This window comes from Muntiacus reevesi, chromosome 11 (genome assembly GCF_963930625.1).
Source record: "Muntiacus reevesi chromosome 11, mMunRee1.1, whole genome shotgun sequence".
Taxonomy (NCBI): domain Eukaryota; kingdom Metazoa; phylum Chordata; class Mammalia; order Artiodactyla; family Cervidae; genus Muntiacus; species Muntiacus reevesi.
In genome coordinates, this window is record NC_089259.1 from 47255909 (window position 1) to 47269164 (window position 13256).

Below are 13256 nucleotides of genomic sequence, written 5' to 3' on the forward strand. Positions count from 1 at the left end.
ACTGTTGGTGGGAATGTAAATTCTTACAGGCACTATGGAAAAAAGTACAGAGGTTCCTTAAAACACTGAAAAATAGAGCCTCCATATGATCCATCAATCCTACTCCTGGGCATATATCCAGCGAAAACCATAATTCAAAAACATACATACACAACAATGTTCATTGCAGCACTATTCACAATAGCCTGAACATGGAAGCAACCTAGATGTCCATCAGCGGAACAATGGATAAAGATGTGGCACCTGTATACAACGCTATAAAAGGAACTAAATAGTACCATTTGCAGAGATGTGGATGGACCTCGACTGTCATACAGAGTGAAGTCAGTTTGAAAGTCAGTAGAGCTTTAAGGGAGCAGAGGGGTAGGGGGTAGGGAGTGTGGGGAGAGAGATTCTGAGTTAGAACTTAAGTACCCAGTGGCTTGGTATAAGCCATTTGGAAAAACAAGTATCACATAATATCGCTTATACGTGGAATGCAGAAAAATGGTATGGATGAATTTATTTGCAAATCTGGTTTAAAAAATGATCTTTATGCTCAACATCACTCATTATCAGAGAAATGCAAATCAAAACCACAACGAGGTACCATTACACGCCAGTCAGGATGGCTGCTATTCAAAAGTCTACAAGCAATAAATGCTGGAAAGGGTGTGGAGAAAAGGGAACCCTCTTACACTGTTGATGGGAATGCAAACTAGTACAGCCACTATGGAAAACAGTGTGGAGATTTCTTAAAAAACTGGAAATAGAACTGCCATATGACCCAGCAATATCACTTCTGGGCATACACACTGAGGAATCCAGATCTGAAAGAGACACGTGTACCCCAGTGTTCATCGCAGCACTGTTTATAATAGACAGGACATGGAAGCAGCCTAGATGCCCATCAGCAGACGAATGGATAAGGAAGCTGTGGTACATATACACCATGGAATATTACTCAGCCATTAAAAACAATTCATTTGAACCAGTTCTAATGAGATGGATGAAACTGGAGCCCATTATACAGAGTGAAGTAAGCCAGAAAGATAAACACCAATACAGTATACTAACGCATATATATGGAATTTAAAAAGATGGTAATAATAACCCTATATGCAAAACAGAAAAAGAGACACAGATGTACAGAAAAGACTTTGGGACTCTGTGGGAGAAGGCGAGGGTGTGATATTCTGAGAGAATAGCATTGAAACAAGTATACTATCAAGGGTGAAACAGATCACCAGCCCAGGTTGGATGCATGAGACAAGTGCTCCGGGCTGGTGCACTGGGAAGACCCAGAGGGATGGGATGGGGAGGGAGGGGGGAGGGGGGATCGGGATGGGGAACACATGTAAATCCATGGCTGATTCATGTCAATGTATGGCAAAAACCACTACAATATTGTAAAGTAATTAGCCTCCAACTAATAAAAATAAATGAAAAATAAATAAATAAATAATAAATAAAAAATGATCTTTAGCAATGCACTAACAACATTGTTGGCTTTGTTTTGAATAGGAAAAGGCATAAAATGTTCTATGGGCCAGAGCTAATGTAGATGAAATGAAGGAGGCCAGTGTTTCTTCTTGGGGAGCAATTACTCTAGGAACCCCTCATTTCTAAGCTATTTCTCTCCCAGCTATCCTTCAGAGGAGTTACCACACATCAAAGCAGGCTTTTAGTGTTCCCTCGTTTGGAGACATGTGCAGTGTTAACAAAGTGACAGGTAAGCAGAAACCACGGAGTCACTGGGTACTTAAGTTCTAGCTCAGAATCTCTCTCCCCACACTCCCCACCCCCTACCCCTCCGTTCCCTGGAAGCTTTACTTTCTCACCTCCCCCTCCCCTGATCACACTGAAACCCCACTCCTTGAGGCTTAGATACACAGCACTCTTCATATAGGTTACAGACGTGCAAAATTACTTTACACTAAATCACTTATCACATTTGTAAGAGTGCGCTGATAAATAAATACATAGTTTATATTCTGAAGTAACTGTGACAGAGCTCGTCCTTAGGTAGGTTGATAAGGAGTCTGGGGTCCTTGAGGAGGAAGGGGTCCAAGGCCTTGGAGAAGGAAAAAGGGGTCCAAGGCTCTCAAGGAGCAGAAAAGGACAAACATTTTTTTCTACATTGCTTTGTCTTAGTCAATATAACAATGTATCTTGCTCAAGGACATGTTTCTCCTTAACAAGAACCTTCTGACTAATCTTGTTATTTTAAGATGTATATTATGGGAGTGGGTCTGATAAGACCTTTCTTCCTATTGTTAGCTCCAATCCTGTTCTCTTAAAATGTAAATCGTGGGAGTGGGTCTGGTAAGACCTTTATAACCTTGGGACATTCTTTTGATTTACTGTAATAACCAATTGAAAACGTATATAACTCCCTTGCTGAGACTAGTGAGGGGGGCACTCTCTGCCCCCCTTCTGATGTCTATGTCAGAAGCTTTCTCTGTCCCTTTTTCACTTTAATAAAACTCTGCTACACAAAAGCTCTTGAGTGATCAAGCCTGGTCCCTAGCTAAATCTTCTTTGGAGATCACAACATTAAGCTATCAGCTGTAAATTCCTTCATGGCAAGGATTACATGTTACCTGTTTTCATTCAATTTTCTCCATCCCATTTCTGTTTTACTCTAGACAGTTCTCATCTTCCCCAATCAGATTTCTATGAAATAATTGCTAGCTGGTCTCCCTACCTTCTCTCCCCATTCTAATCTGTCCTCATCAAGGTTTTTCCAGATTTATCGTTCTAAAGTATGGTTGAAAAATTTTGAGAGATTCCTTTCTCAACATGATTAAAAGCTGTGTTCTTCTTCTTGACCCTGAAATCTGCCTCCATCATGTTTACCCCACTTCTCCCCAACGTAAATCTTAAATGGATTTAAGTTTCCTCTAAGTTCTGACTTATCATCTGGCTTTCAACACTCTCCACTCCTCACTCATTCCTCCCACCAAGCCTCTAGAGTCCAGCTCAAGCCTCAAGACCCCCAGAGCTTTTCCAGTTTCCTCAAGTCAGTCCCTCCCAACTTGAACTTAAACCAAACATGTGCAATACCCACTAAGTTTTTAATCAGATTCTGCTCGGAACTGCCATTTAATTATTTTGTGAGAGGAGATTTTCTCTCCTAACTGATACTTAAATCAGCATGTGCATTTGTAGCCCCCAGGGCACTTGGACACAATGTGATGCACAGGTCAATAGTCAGCAATGGCTCAAGGACACCACAGCTCTATCCTTCCTGGTATGGCTCTATGCAGGAGAGGAGGCACTCAAGGGCTTTTTTGGTCAAACCGTTCTCTCTTTACCTGTAATTTTTCTAGAAGGTCCATGTTCTGTCTTTTCAGTTGGCTGTTGGCCCTCTCTAGCTTCTCCATGGGTTCGCTCTCCTCGTAGGCATAGGAAGATTCTTGGAGCTCGTCCTGCAGCACGTGATACTCCACCTCATAGGCATGTAACTGTTTAGAAATATCCATCTCAAAAACCTGCAGTGAACACAGGGGTCAGTTCAACCTTCAGGATGTTCACAAAGATACATCTGTGCATCTAAGGTACATTTCCCAATACTTCTTAATAAGGAACAGCATGACATACCAAACAAAGGGAACTGTAACAGGTGTGACTGTCAAATAAGGACAAACAGATGATTCCTATACAATTGAAACATTCTCATGAGGAGGCCAAGACACTAGAGAAAGTTAACATCCAAAGATATTTTGCAACCAAAATATACATAATCTAGGAATGGTCTCCCAAAGTGTAGCCTACCAGATAAACATGAGTTACTGAGTAACTCTCATACAAGTTGGAGATCATCTTTGCTGGTTAATAAAAAAAACTGCAGAGGGTATTTCTATAATAATAAGATCAAATGCCCTTCTAATTATTTGTCAAGGATGTAGAAAGGGCTTGTACTAAATATTTTCATCCATTTTCTAATCCATGCAAGTCTCCTAGAATTCACTAACATATCATACCAGAGAGAGAATCTTTTAAAATTGCACACTGTGGGAACTACACATACGTATTCAATCGCTCAGTTGTGTCCAACTCTGTGACACCATGGACTGTTCCTCTGTCATGGGGTTTCCCAGGCAAGGATACTGGAGTGGGTTGCCATTTCCTTCTCCAGGGGATCTTCCCGACCCAGGGCTCGAACCCACGTCTCCTGCATTGGCAGGTGTATTCTGAGGCACTGAGCCACTTGGGAAGGGGACACTGTACAGAGCTGTTTAATTGCAGCTGCCTCTGGTGTCCCATATTGTCACCCATTAGGGAGACAGTTTGCTTCGAAGTTAGAGAACAAGTAACTCCTCCTTAGTCTAAACTTGCAAGAGAAAGTCAGCTGCCATTTAAGCATTGGTATCCACACTAACACTGTTGGGAGAGAAGAAGCCACAAAAAATCTCACTGACTTATTTGCACTACTATTAGAGATACTCAAATCTTAGAATTGAAGTGATATTTCCAGACAATATGGTTATTCTTTTTAAACAAGCATCTTTTTTTCCCCTACCCAGTGAGAATGAACACAGCGGACTACTATACAACCATTAAAAATGAGAGCATGGATATATTTATTGGCATGCAAAAATGTCCAATACTCTACAAATATTTTAATAAAAAGTCATTACACAACAGCAGTATGGTATAATCAGAGATTCTAAGAGTATGTTTAAGATGTTTTAAATCTCAAGTTATTGAGATTTGTAACTTTACTTTCTTCTTTGTGCTGTTCTGCATTATTTGCATTTTTACAGTAAACAAAACTCATCAAAGTCTCCTTTAATATTAATAGTTCATTTTTGTTCAATTTCTAAGTTGTGTCCTACTCTTTGAAACCTACTCTTTGCAGTATGCTAGGTGACCCTGTCCTTTACTATCTCCCAGAGTTTGCTCAGATTCATGTCCATTGAGTCGATGATGCTATTTAACCATCTCATCCTCTGCTGTCCCCTTCACCTCTTGCCTGCAATCTTTCACAGCATCAGGGTCTTTTCCAATGAGTCAGCTCTTCACATCAGCTGTCCAAAGTATTATTCCATAGTTAATCAATTCTATTGGCTAGAAAGTTATCTCTAATATCAAGTCCAAATCTACCAGCCTATAACTTCTATCAAATAACCATAGCAATAGTCTCTAAAGCTAGACAATTCCCTCATTAATCTTAGAAAAGAGAAGTGATCTAATTTCAAATCAGACCTCATCTCTCTCTAAAACCACAATCTCTGACTACTTGCCCAAAAGATATTTCTGAAGAATTAGGGAGTAAGTGGATATGTAAATAAAATTTATATTTTTCTATTTCCAGAGCATCTTAACAGATAAAAAATATTCACAGGTATTTACAGAATAATCAACTTGTGATTTCAATTCCACACATGTGGTAGAAAGAAAGTTTTACATATAACAAAATGAGTTCTTGTTAGAGACTGAATGATACAAAATTCTTCAGCTGAGTTGGTTACATTTACCCCTAAAAACAATGACATTCCCATTCTGTAGAGAAGGAAGTTGAGACTCAGAGAGGTTGCCCTCACTTGCCCAAAGTCACACAGCTAGCAGATAGCTGAAAAGTAGCACAAGATCTCAGACTCCCTTTCTCTTAGTTTAAACTCTGTCTTTTATCTGCTATCCCAAGGGCCTCTTGGAAAGTGGTAAATTTTATCAGTACTCATAAGGCATGATTGCTTTATTTACAAATATGGTCTTGAGTATATTCATGTTATCTGAACAACAATATATAACTGCCACTTACCTGGTCCCTATGAAGAATCAGGGACTAGGTATATGATATGCTGATTACCCTCCATTTGCTTCCATTCTCTGCCCTCATCCATTCTTGGTACCCTAGGAGGCAGACCGCTCTGACCTGCATTCCCCACACTTTCCTTCCTGCTGACTTCTGGTTCAGTTCAGTTCAGTTGTTCAGTCATGTCCGACTCTTTGTGATCCCATGGACTGCAGCACATCAGGCCTCCCTGTCCATCACCAACTCCTGGAGTTTACTCAAACTCATGTCCATTGAGTTGGTGATGCCATCCAACCATCTCATCCTCTGCCGTCCCCTTCTCCTCCTGCCTTCAATCCTTCTCAGCATCAGGGTCTTTTCCAGGGAGTCAGTTCTTCGCATCAGAAGGCCAAATATTTGAGTTTCAACTTCATCAGTCCTTCCAATGAATATTCAGGACCAATTTCCTGTAGGATGGACTGGTTGGATCTGCTTGTAGTCCAAGGGACTCTCAAGAGTCTTCTCCAACACCGCAGTTCAAAAATATCAATTCTTCGGCACTCAGCTTTCTCTATAGTCCAACTCTCACATCCATACATGACTACTGGAAAGACCATGGCTTTGACTAGATGGACTTTTGTTGGCAAAGTAATGTCTCTGCTTTTTAATATGCTGTCTAGGTTGGTCATAACTTTCCTTCCAAGGAGTAAGCGTCTTTTAATTTCATGGCTGCAATCACCATCTGCAGTGATTTTGGAGCCCCCCAAAATAAAGTCTTCACTGTTTCCACTGATTCCCCATCTATTTGCCATGAAGTGATGGGACCAGATGCCATGATCTTAGTTTTCTGAATGTTGAGTTTTAAGCCAGCTTTTTCACTCTGCTCTTCCACCTTCATCAAGAGGCTCTTGAGTTCTTCTTCGCTTTCTGCCACAAGGGTGGTGTCATCTGCATATCTGAGGTTACTGATAATTCCCCTGACAATCTTATTCCAGCTTGTGCTTCATCCAGCCCAGCGTTTTGCATGACTTCTGGTTGGGTACAGCCAATGGCAAAGGTCATCAGGAGATCAAATGGGGCAGAAGAAAGAGGTAGGTAACTTCTTCCCCACTCCTTCCCTGCCTTGCTCACCAAGAGCACAGAACCTCCAGAGAGCCTGCCTCCAGACTTCCGGCACTCATGGGGCCTGGCAGCACCATCATATCCTCCCTCTCCTGATGCAGTGCCAGGGATATGAACGGTTCCCTCTGTCACTGGTTCCTACGCACCTGGACATTGTGTCTTGTTCCCTTAATCTTGCCTGCACTCCTGTAAATGGTACCCTCCCTTGAGTTACTGGAGGTAAATTCTGTTTCCTGCAAGGGACCCTGACTAATAAAGCAAGTCTCATTTAAGCCTCACAAAACCTCTTGGGTCAGAACTGTCCCAATTTGCAGGTAAGAACACTAGGGTTCAGAAGGTTATAGTGACAAGACAGAACACTAACAAAAGATCTGGAAGTTGATGGGGAATCCAAGATTGTCTAACTCCAGTCTTAATTCCTGTCATGCGTACTCCTTATATATTCTAAAACAGAATTGGTGGTTCAGACGGTAAAGAATACGCCTGCCAATGCAGGAGACTCAGGTTCGATCCCTGGGTAGGGAAGATCCCCTAGAGAAGGGAATGGCAACCCACTCCAGTATTCTCACCTGGGAAATCCCATGGATAGAGAAGCTTAGTGGGCTGCAGTCCACGGAATCATAAAGAGCCGGACACAGCTAAGTGACTAACACACACAACAACGTTACAAAGCTAAGTGAGTCTCAGCTTATTCATTTATTAGGTCTTCCTAACTCTCTCAGTTCTGCCTTCAGTCTTACCACCGATCTAAACTGAAAAACTCATGAATCATCACAGGCAAGGACTGAATCACCTTGCCTGAGCACAGCCACAGGACGTCACAAGAGAAACTACACAACAGCTTCATTTCTAGATAAAGTGAATCTGATCAAATTTCAAAACGGTCAAGCAAAATACACGCTTATGCTAAAACATTTAGTAATATAATTAGTAGAGAAACTGCTATATAACCTTATACCTTATTATTATCATTTAAATCATACCTGGGTGATTATTTTTTCCATTTCAGATGAATTCATATCGGGGAGTGTGACTTTAAGGAATTCAACAATATTCTCAAAGTTTTCACATTCCATTATGAGTGTCTCTTGGTTGCTCAGCAGGCTTAGGGCAACCTTAAATATAACTTCAGTTCCCTGAAGAAAAATAATATCTGAAAAGAAAAAGATATATAATTTTCATGATCAAAATTAAGCCTCTACTATTGTAAAAAGTGACCTCTGTGTGTTAATGGGTTTTTTTGAGTGTGTGTGTGTGTGTGTGTGTGTGTGTGTGTATAGTGGTTGTTTTAATTACTGCAACAGAACCACAGAATATTTATGCAAAATAAAACTGGTCAAATTAGCCTAGATTTGAAATAAATAATAATATGCCCCAAACAAATAAACAGTTGTTTAACTATTCTTCTTACTTATTTAAGAACCTCAGATAAGGTCAGGGTAAAAAGAAAAAGATAAATTATGTATTTGTTTGTCCACATACTTATAATTTTTAGTTGCAAATTTAATGGAAACTGATATTTAGATTTTCTTCATGAGGAGAATACAAAAACAAATCAACATAGTCAATAGCTTAGGATTATTTAAACTCTCATTACCATAATAAAAAACTACAAGAGCCAGTTAATATGTAATTAAACCTGTACTAGACAAAAAAACTAAAGAAAAAAAAAAAACTTTAAAAGAACAATCAAAATCAGTGTATAACCTAAATCAGAAGAGAAAAAGAAGAAAGGCTACCCTAACTCTGAAAGTGAAAGTGAAGGTGCTCTGCCTTGTCCAACTCTTTGCGGCCCCATGGACCGTAGCCTACCAGGCTCCTCTGTCCTTGGGATTTTCCAGGCAAGAGTACTGGAGTGGGGTGCCATGTCCTTCTCTAGGGGATCTGCCTGACCCAGGGATCGAATCCAAGTCTCCTGCAATGCAGGCAAACGCTTCATGTCTGAGCCACCAGAGCCTCGCCCTAACTCTGAACTTTTCTCCAAACAAATGTAAACACACAATAGTTTTGAAAAGTACTAAATAGTTTTGTATGAGCGTTCCTCTCAATCCACGCCATTCTGTAGTCAGCAATTAACAAGAGGGGGTTGTTAAAAATGAGGGAACCATGAAACAGTCACTTCAAACATGGTCATTCTTCTTGCTCACACATCTTTCCCTTTGCTGACAGTCTCTGTGCTTCGCTCAGTTCTAAGAATGGAGTGCCCACTGTAGAGCTGACAGCATCATTCATATTCTCTTAGCAAAAAGCAGATGACTGGGGAGATATGTTTCCTGAATTCACGCTTCCTAGGTTAAGTCAGAGAGAGATACCCTAAATATCATTTTAGATTTGATAAGCTATTTCCTGATAAGAAAATATATAAGTGAAAGGATTTATAGAATCCTATAAATTATAAATCCTATAAATATAGAGTCCTATAAATAGAAACCCAAGCTCCAAAGAAGACTTCCCTGAAGAAAAAGCAATCGTGTACACTCAATAAAAAAAATGGAAAAATGCTAAATATTTGATTCTGGGCATCCTCGTTTTACTCATTTGTTGCACTTTGTCTATAAATTGTATCCGCGCTAATGCAGTATCTAATTTGTAAAACCACAGTCACCGATAGGAATGACATGGTACACTGTAATCTGGTGTCATGTATACATATTACATGTATTAATATATCTTCGGGCTTCCCTGGTGGCTCAGATGGTAAAGAATCTGGCCACAATGCAGGAGACCTGGGTTCAATCCCTGGGTTGGGAAGATCCCCTGGAGGAGGATATATCTTCAAATTTGAAGTTTCTCCAAATAACATTTTTTTCCCTATAACTGATATATTCTCTTTATTCTATTTTAGTTCATTTTTTTAAATCCTGGTAATGACCTACAATCAGGCCAATACTTACAATTTGACCAAGAGCTCTAATTTGGCAAAAGCACAGTTATAAACACTGTCTACTTGCACTATGGGTACCAGATAGATGAGTGGAACATAAAAACTGGAAGCCTCTTCTAAGGTCATCAAGCTGGTTTAAAAAGCTGGTTTGCTTTTTAAATAACAGATTTAGACAAACCTAACTAAAGAGGCATGATAGATTTAAAAGCCTCATAAGGTAACATAAGCTGTGTTACACTCTCTTTTTACTACACTGTGGAGCAAAAGTGGCAACTCAACACCTTGCCCTGGGCCCAACCAGCTGTGCGCGCAGGGTTGGAGATGGGCAGCACCCCTGTACTGGCATGATAGGAGGGCGCTTAAAGCAATGAAACCGGAATTCCAATTACCTTGTTAACAATAAAAAGTCACACTAACAAGTGCCATTAGAAACAACATTGAAAGACGTGCTTCCATGAACCCAGTCAGAGAACATGTTTCTCTGTGTTTTGAATCCAGGTTGAAGAGGACAATGGGGAAGGAAAAACAAAAGCGGTAGGAAAGATGTATATAAAAATCTGAAAAAATTATACAGTAGAAATCTTTAGTTCACACTTTTTAAAAATTATACTGTGATTTTTTTGGGTATAAATGAAAATAAGAATTCCATTATAGTTTACTCAAATACAGGAGCTCAACTCTTCATCCCTTTGCATTTTAATTTAAGACCAATATGGTTTCAAATTACTCTCAGAATGGAGCCAGGGATATTAATTAAATTCCATTAGCAATTTGTGATTCTGTGTGATGCTAGATAAAACAATTGGAGCACCTTATGGCTAGAAGCATACCCCTTGGAATAAATAACACTGTTCCAATTGATCATCGGCATCTCTTACCAAACACTCTGGCTACAAATCCTAATGGAAATTGAGAGGCAAACAATGTGAGGAACCAGGGGGCAGCATAAAGACTGGGGCTGATTTCATTTTCTTCAAGATGATTGTAGAGATCTCTGTGATAATCATGAAGGAGCCTGGACAGTTGGTACATTTGAATCTAAAGTTAATGTGGAGAAGAAAAATAAAATATTATGCATTTATCTGAGTACACATAAAATACTGTTTAATTTCATTACTCTAATATTTAATAACTAATTCATGTATATTAGAGAAACAAAAGCAGTATTGTTTTTTTATTAGGTTAAAGTTAACAGATCCAAGTTCATTTAACTGAGATCATAAAGCAAGTCATTTTAAGTCCATCTATGACGAGAGAGCACATTTCTCTATCACGTGTGTTTTGGTATTGCCATGTATACATGGAAATGGTAATTATTCCTCCTATAGCAAAGTATGGCTTTTGGAATTTAATCAGAACTGTCCTGGCTCAGGACTCTCATGGAAGGTCAACTCTAATTTCAGACCAGTTCCAGAAAAGCTTCCATTTAAAAGAATCTACCACATTCTAGCTCAGAGGCAAGAACTTGTCTCTCTTTGCTGGGTCCAGCATTGAATTTATGACAGAAACCACCAGGCAATCTGCACTGCTAGGATACTGTCAGGCTTAGAAGGATAAGGAGCCAGAAACCTGAGCTGTGATTTCTAAGATATTCCAGCAGCATATTTTCTCTTGACAAAGGAGACTAAAGCAAAAAGTGCAGTCCGAATGTTTATAGTACTGAAAGAAATTATTTTACTTGGCTACTGAGCTGATTACTCATATTTTAAAAAATTATAAAGACAGTTTATAGTAACTTTTAAAGTCTTACATGTGGGTAGTTAAAAGTATAGCAGTAGCAAATAATAAACAAATCTATGATTTGTGCTTTAATTTAAATTTTTATCTACACAGTAACAGATTGAGTCGTGAGTCCTTAATCAGTTATATCAGCTTGACTTTTTAGTGTTAAATACACTCAACATTTTCCTATATCTAGCAGATATCTAGATATCATCAAAATATCATTCTTAAGTAGTATAAAAATGGCTTAAAATAACCAACTATATTATGAATTCAACTGTTTTTAAGAGCACAAAACTAAAAATCAAAGTACTCTACACAAATATAGCAAATGTTTGATCTCTATCTGGGGAAACTAAGGTTCCACACAAGCTGTAAAAGGAAAGAAGTAAAGAGCCACTGGAAGTCATAAATATAAAATAAGTTTAGCAGCAGTCAAGCAAAGAAGTTAAAAAAATGAGATTATAATCTCATTAAGTCATGTTGAAAAAACATCATAATTTATTTCCATTAGGCCACTTACAGTTTAGAAACTAGACATACTGACTCTAAGTATTGGTGGTGTTGGTAGTACAAAAATCAAAAACATCTAATTAGCAGAATAAAAAGAAAGCCTATCATCAAAAACATTCTGTCCTTGTTCATCCAATATCTTAACACAGAAGCAATATGGTTTTTTTTTTCTTTTTTAGTAGAACCTTATTTTTTCCCTACATTCTAAACTGGGGGTTAAGAATATTTCTTCCACCAAGGTATATTTACATTAAATTTCTTTTGACAAATAAAATATAATTCAGTCTTCCTTCCAAACAAACTTTCATAACAAGATGCCATTTGCTAATAATACATAAGTTTTCAATTCTATCTTAGAGATAACATGAAAATCTTCCAATGGAAGAGACAGAACTGGAGGAAGGAAGATGCAGAGACTGGGGGAGAAAAAGCAGAGACCAAAGATTTCAGATAAAAAGATGCTTTACACTTAGCACAGAAAACAGAAGACACAAATATCATGGACTGTCCATAGTTAAAACAGCCCTCAACCTCCTCATTTTACAGATAAGGTGAGTGCCTGCTGGAGAGAAGGAAAGATATACCCATTTGAATGCACAGTTCCAAAGAATAGCAAGGAGAGATAAGAAAGCCTTCCTCAGTGATCAATGCAAAGAAATAGAAGAAAACAATACAGAGAAAGAACAGGGAAAGACCAGAAATCTCAAGAAAATTAGAGATACCAAGGGAACATTTCATGCAAAGATGGGCTCATTAAAGGACAGAAATGGTATGGACCTAACAGAAGCAGAAGATGTTAAGAAGAGGTGACAAGAATACACAGAAGAAATATACAAAAAAGATGTTCATGACCCAGATAATCACGATGGTGAGATCACTCACCTAGAGCCAGACATCCTGGAATGTGAAGTCAAGTGGGCCTTAGAAAGCATCACTATGAACAAAACTAGTGGATGTGATGGAATTCCAGTTGAGCTATTTCAAATCCTGAAAGATGATGCTGTGAAAGTGTTGCACTCAATATGCCAGCAAATTTGGAAAACTCAGCAGTGGCCACAGGACTGGAAAAGATCAGTTTTCATTCCAATCCCAAAGAAAGGCAATGCCAAAGAATGCTCAAACTACGACACAATTGCACTCATCTCACACACTAGTAAAGTAATGCTCAAAATTCTCCAAGCCAGGCTTCAGTAATACGTGAACCATGAACTTCCAGATGTTCAAGCTGGTTATAGAAAAGGCAGAGGAACCAGAGATCAAATTGCCACCATTCACTGGATCATTGAAAAAGTAAGA

At 38.9% G+C, this 13256-nt stretch overlaps 1 protein-coding gene across 2 annotated transcripts in view; it reads right to left on the bottom strand.

Moving 5' to 3' along the window:
• TBC1D4 (TBC1 domain family member 4) overlaps positions 1-13256 on the bottom strand; it is a 203388-nt gene that overhangs the window by 3783 nt on the left and 186349 nt on the right. For both annotated transcript variants that reach the window (XM_065901626.1, XM_065901627.1), the window contains 3 exons: positions 10604-10763; positions 7825-7994; positions 3297-3473 (listed from right to left, as the gene is read on the bottom strand). In XM_065901626.1, coding sequence (XP_065757698.1) covers positions 3297-3473; positions 7825-7994; positions 10604-10763 — 507 coding nt within the window. The remainder of the gene's footprint in view (positions 1-3296; positions 3474-7824; positions 7995-10603; positions 10764-13256) is intronic.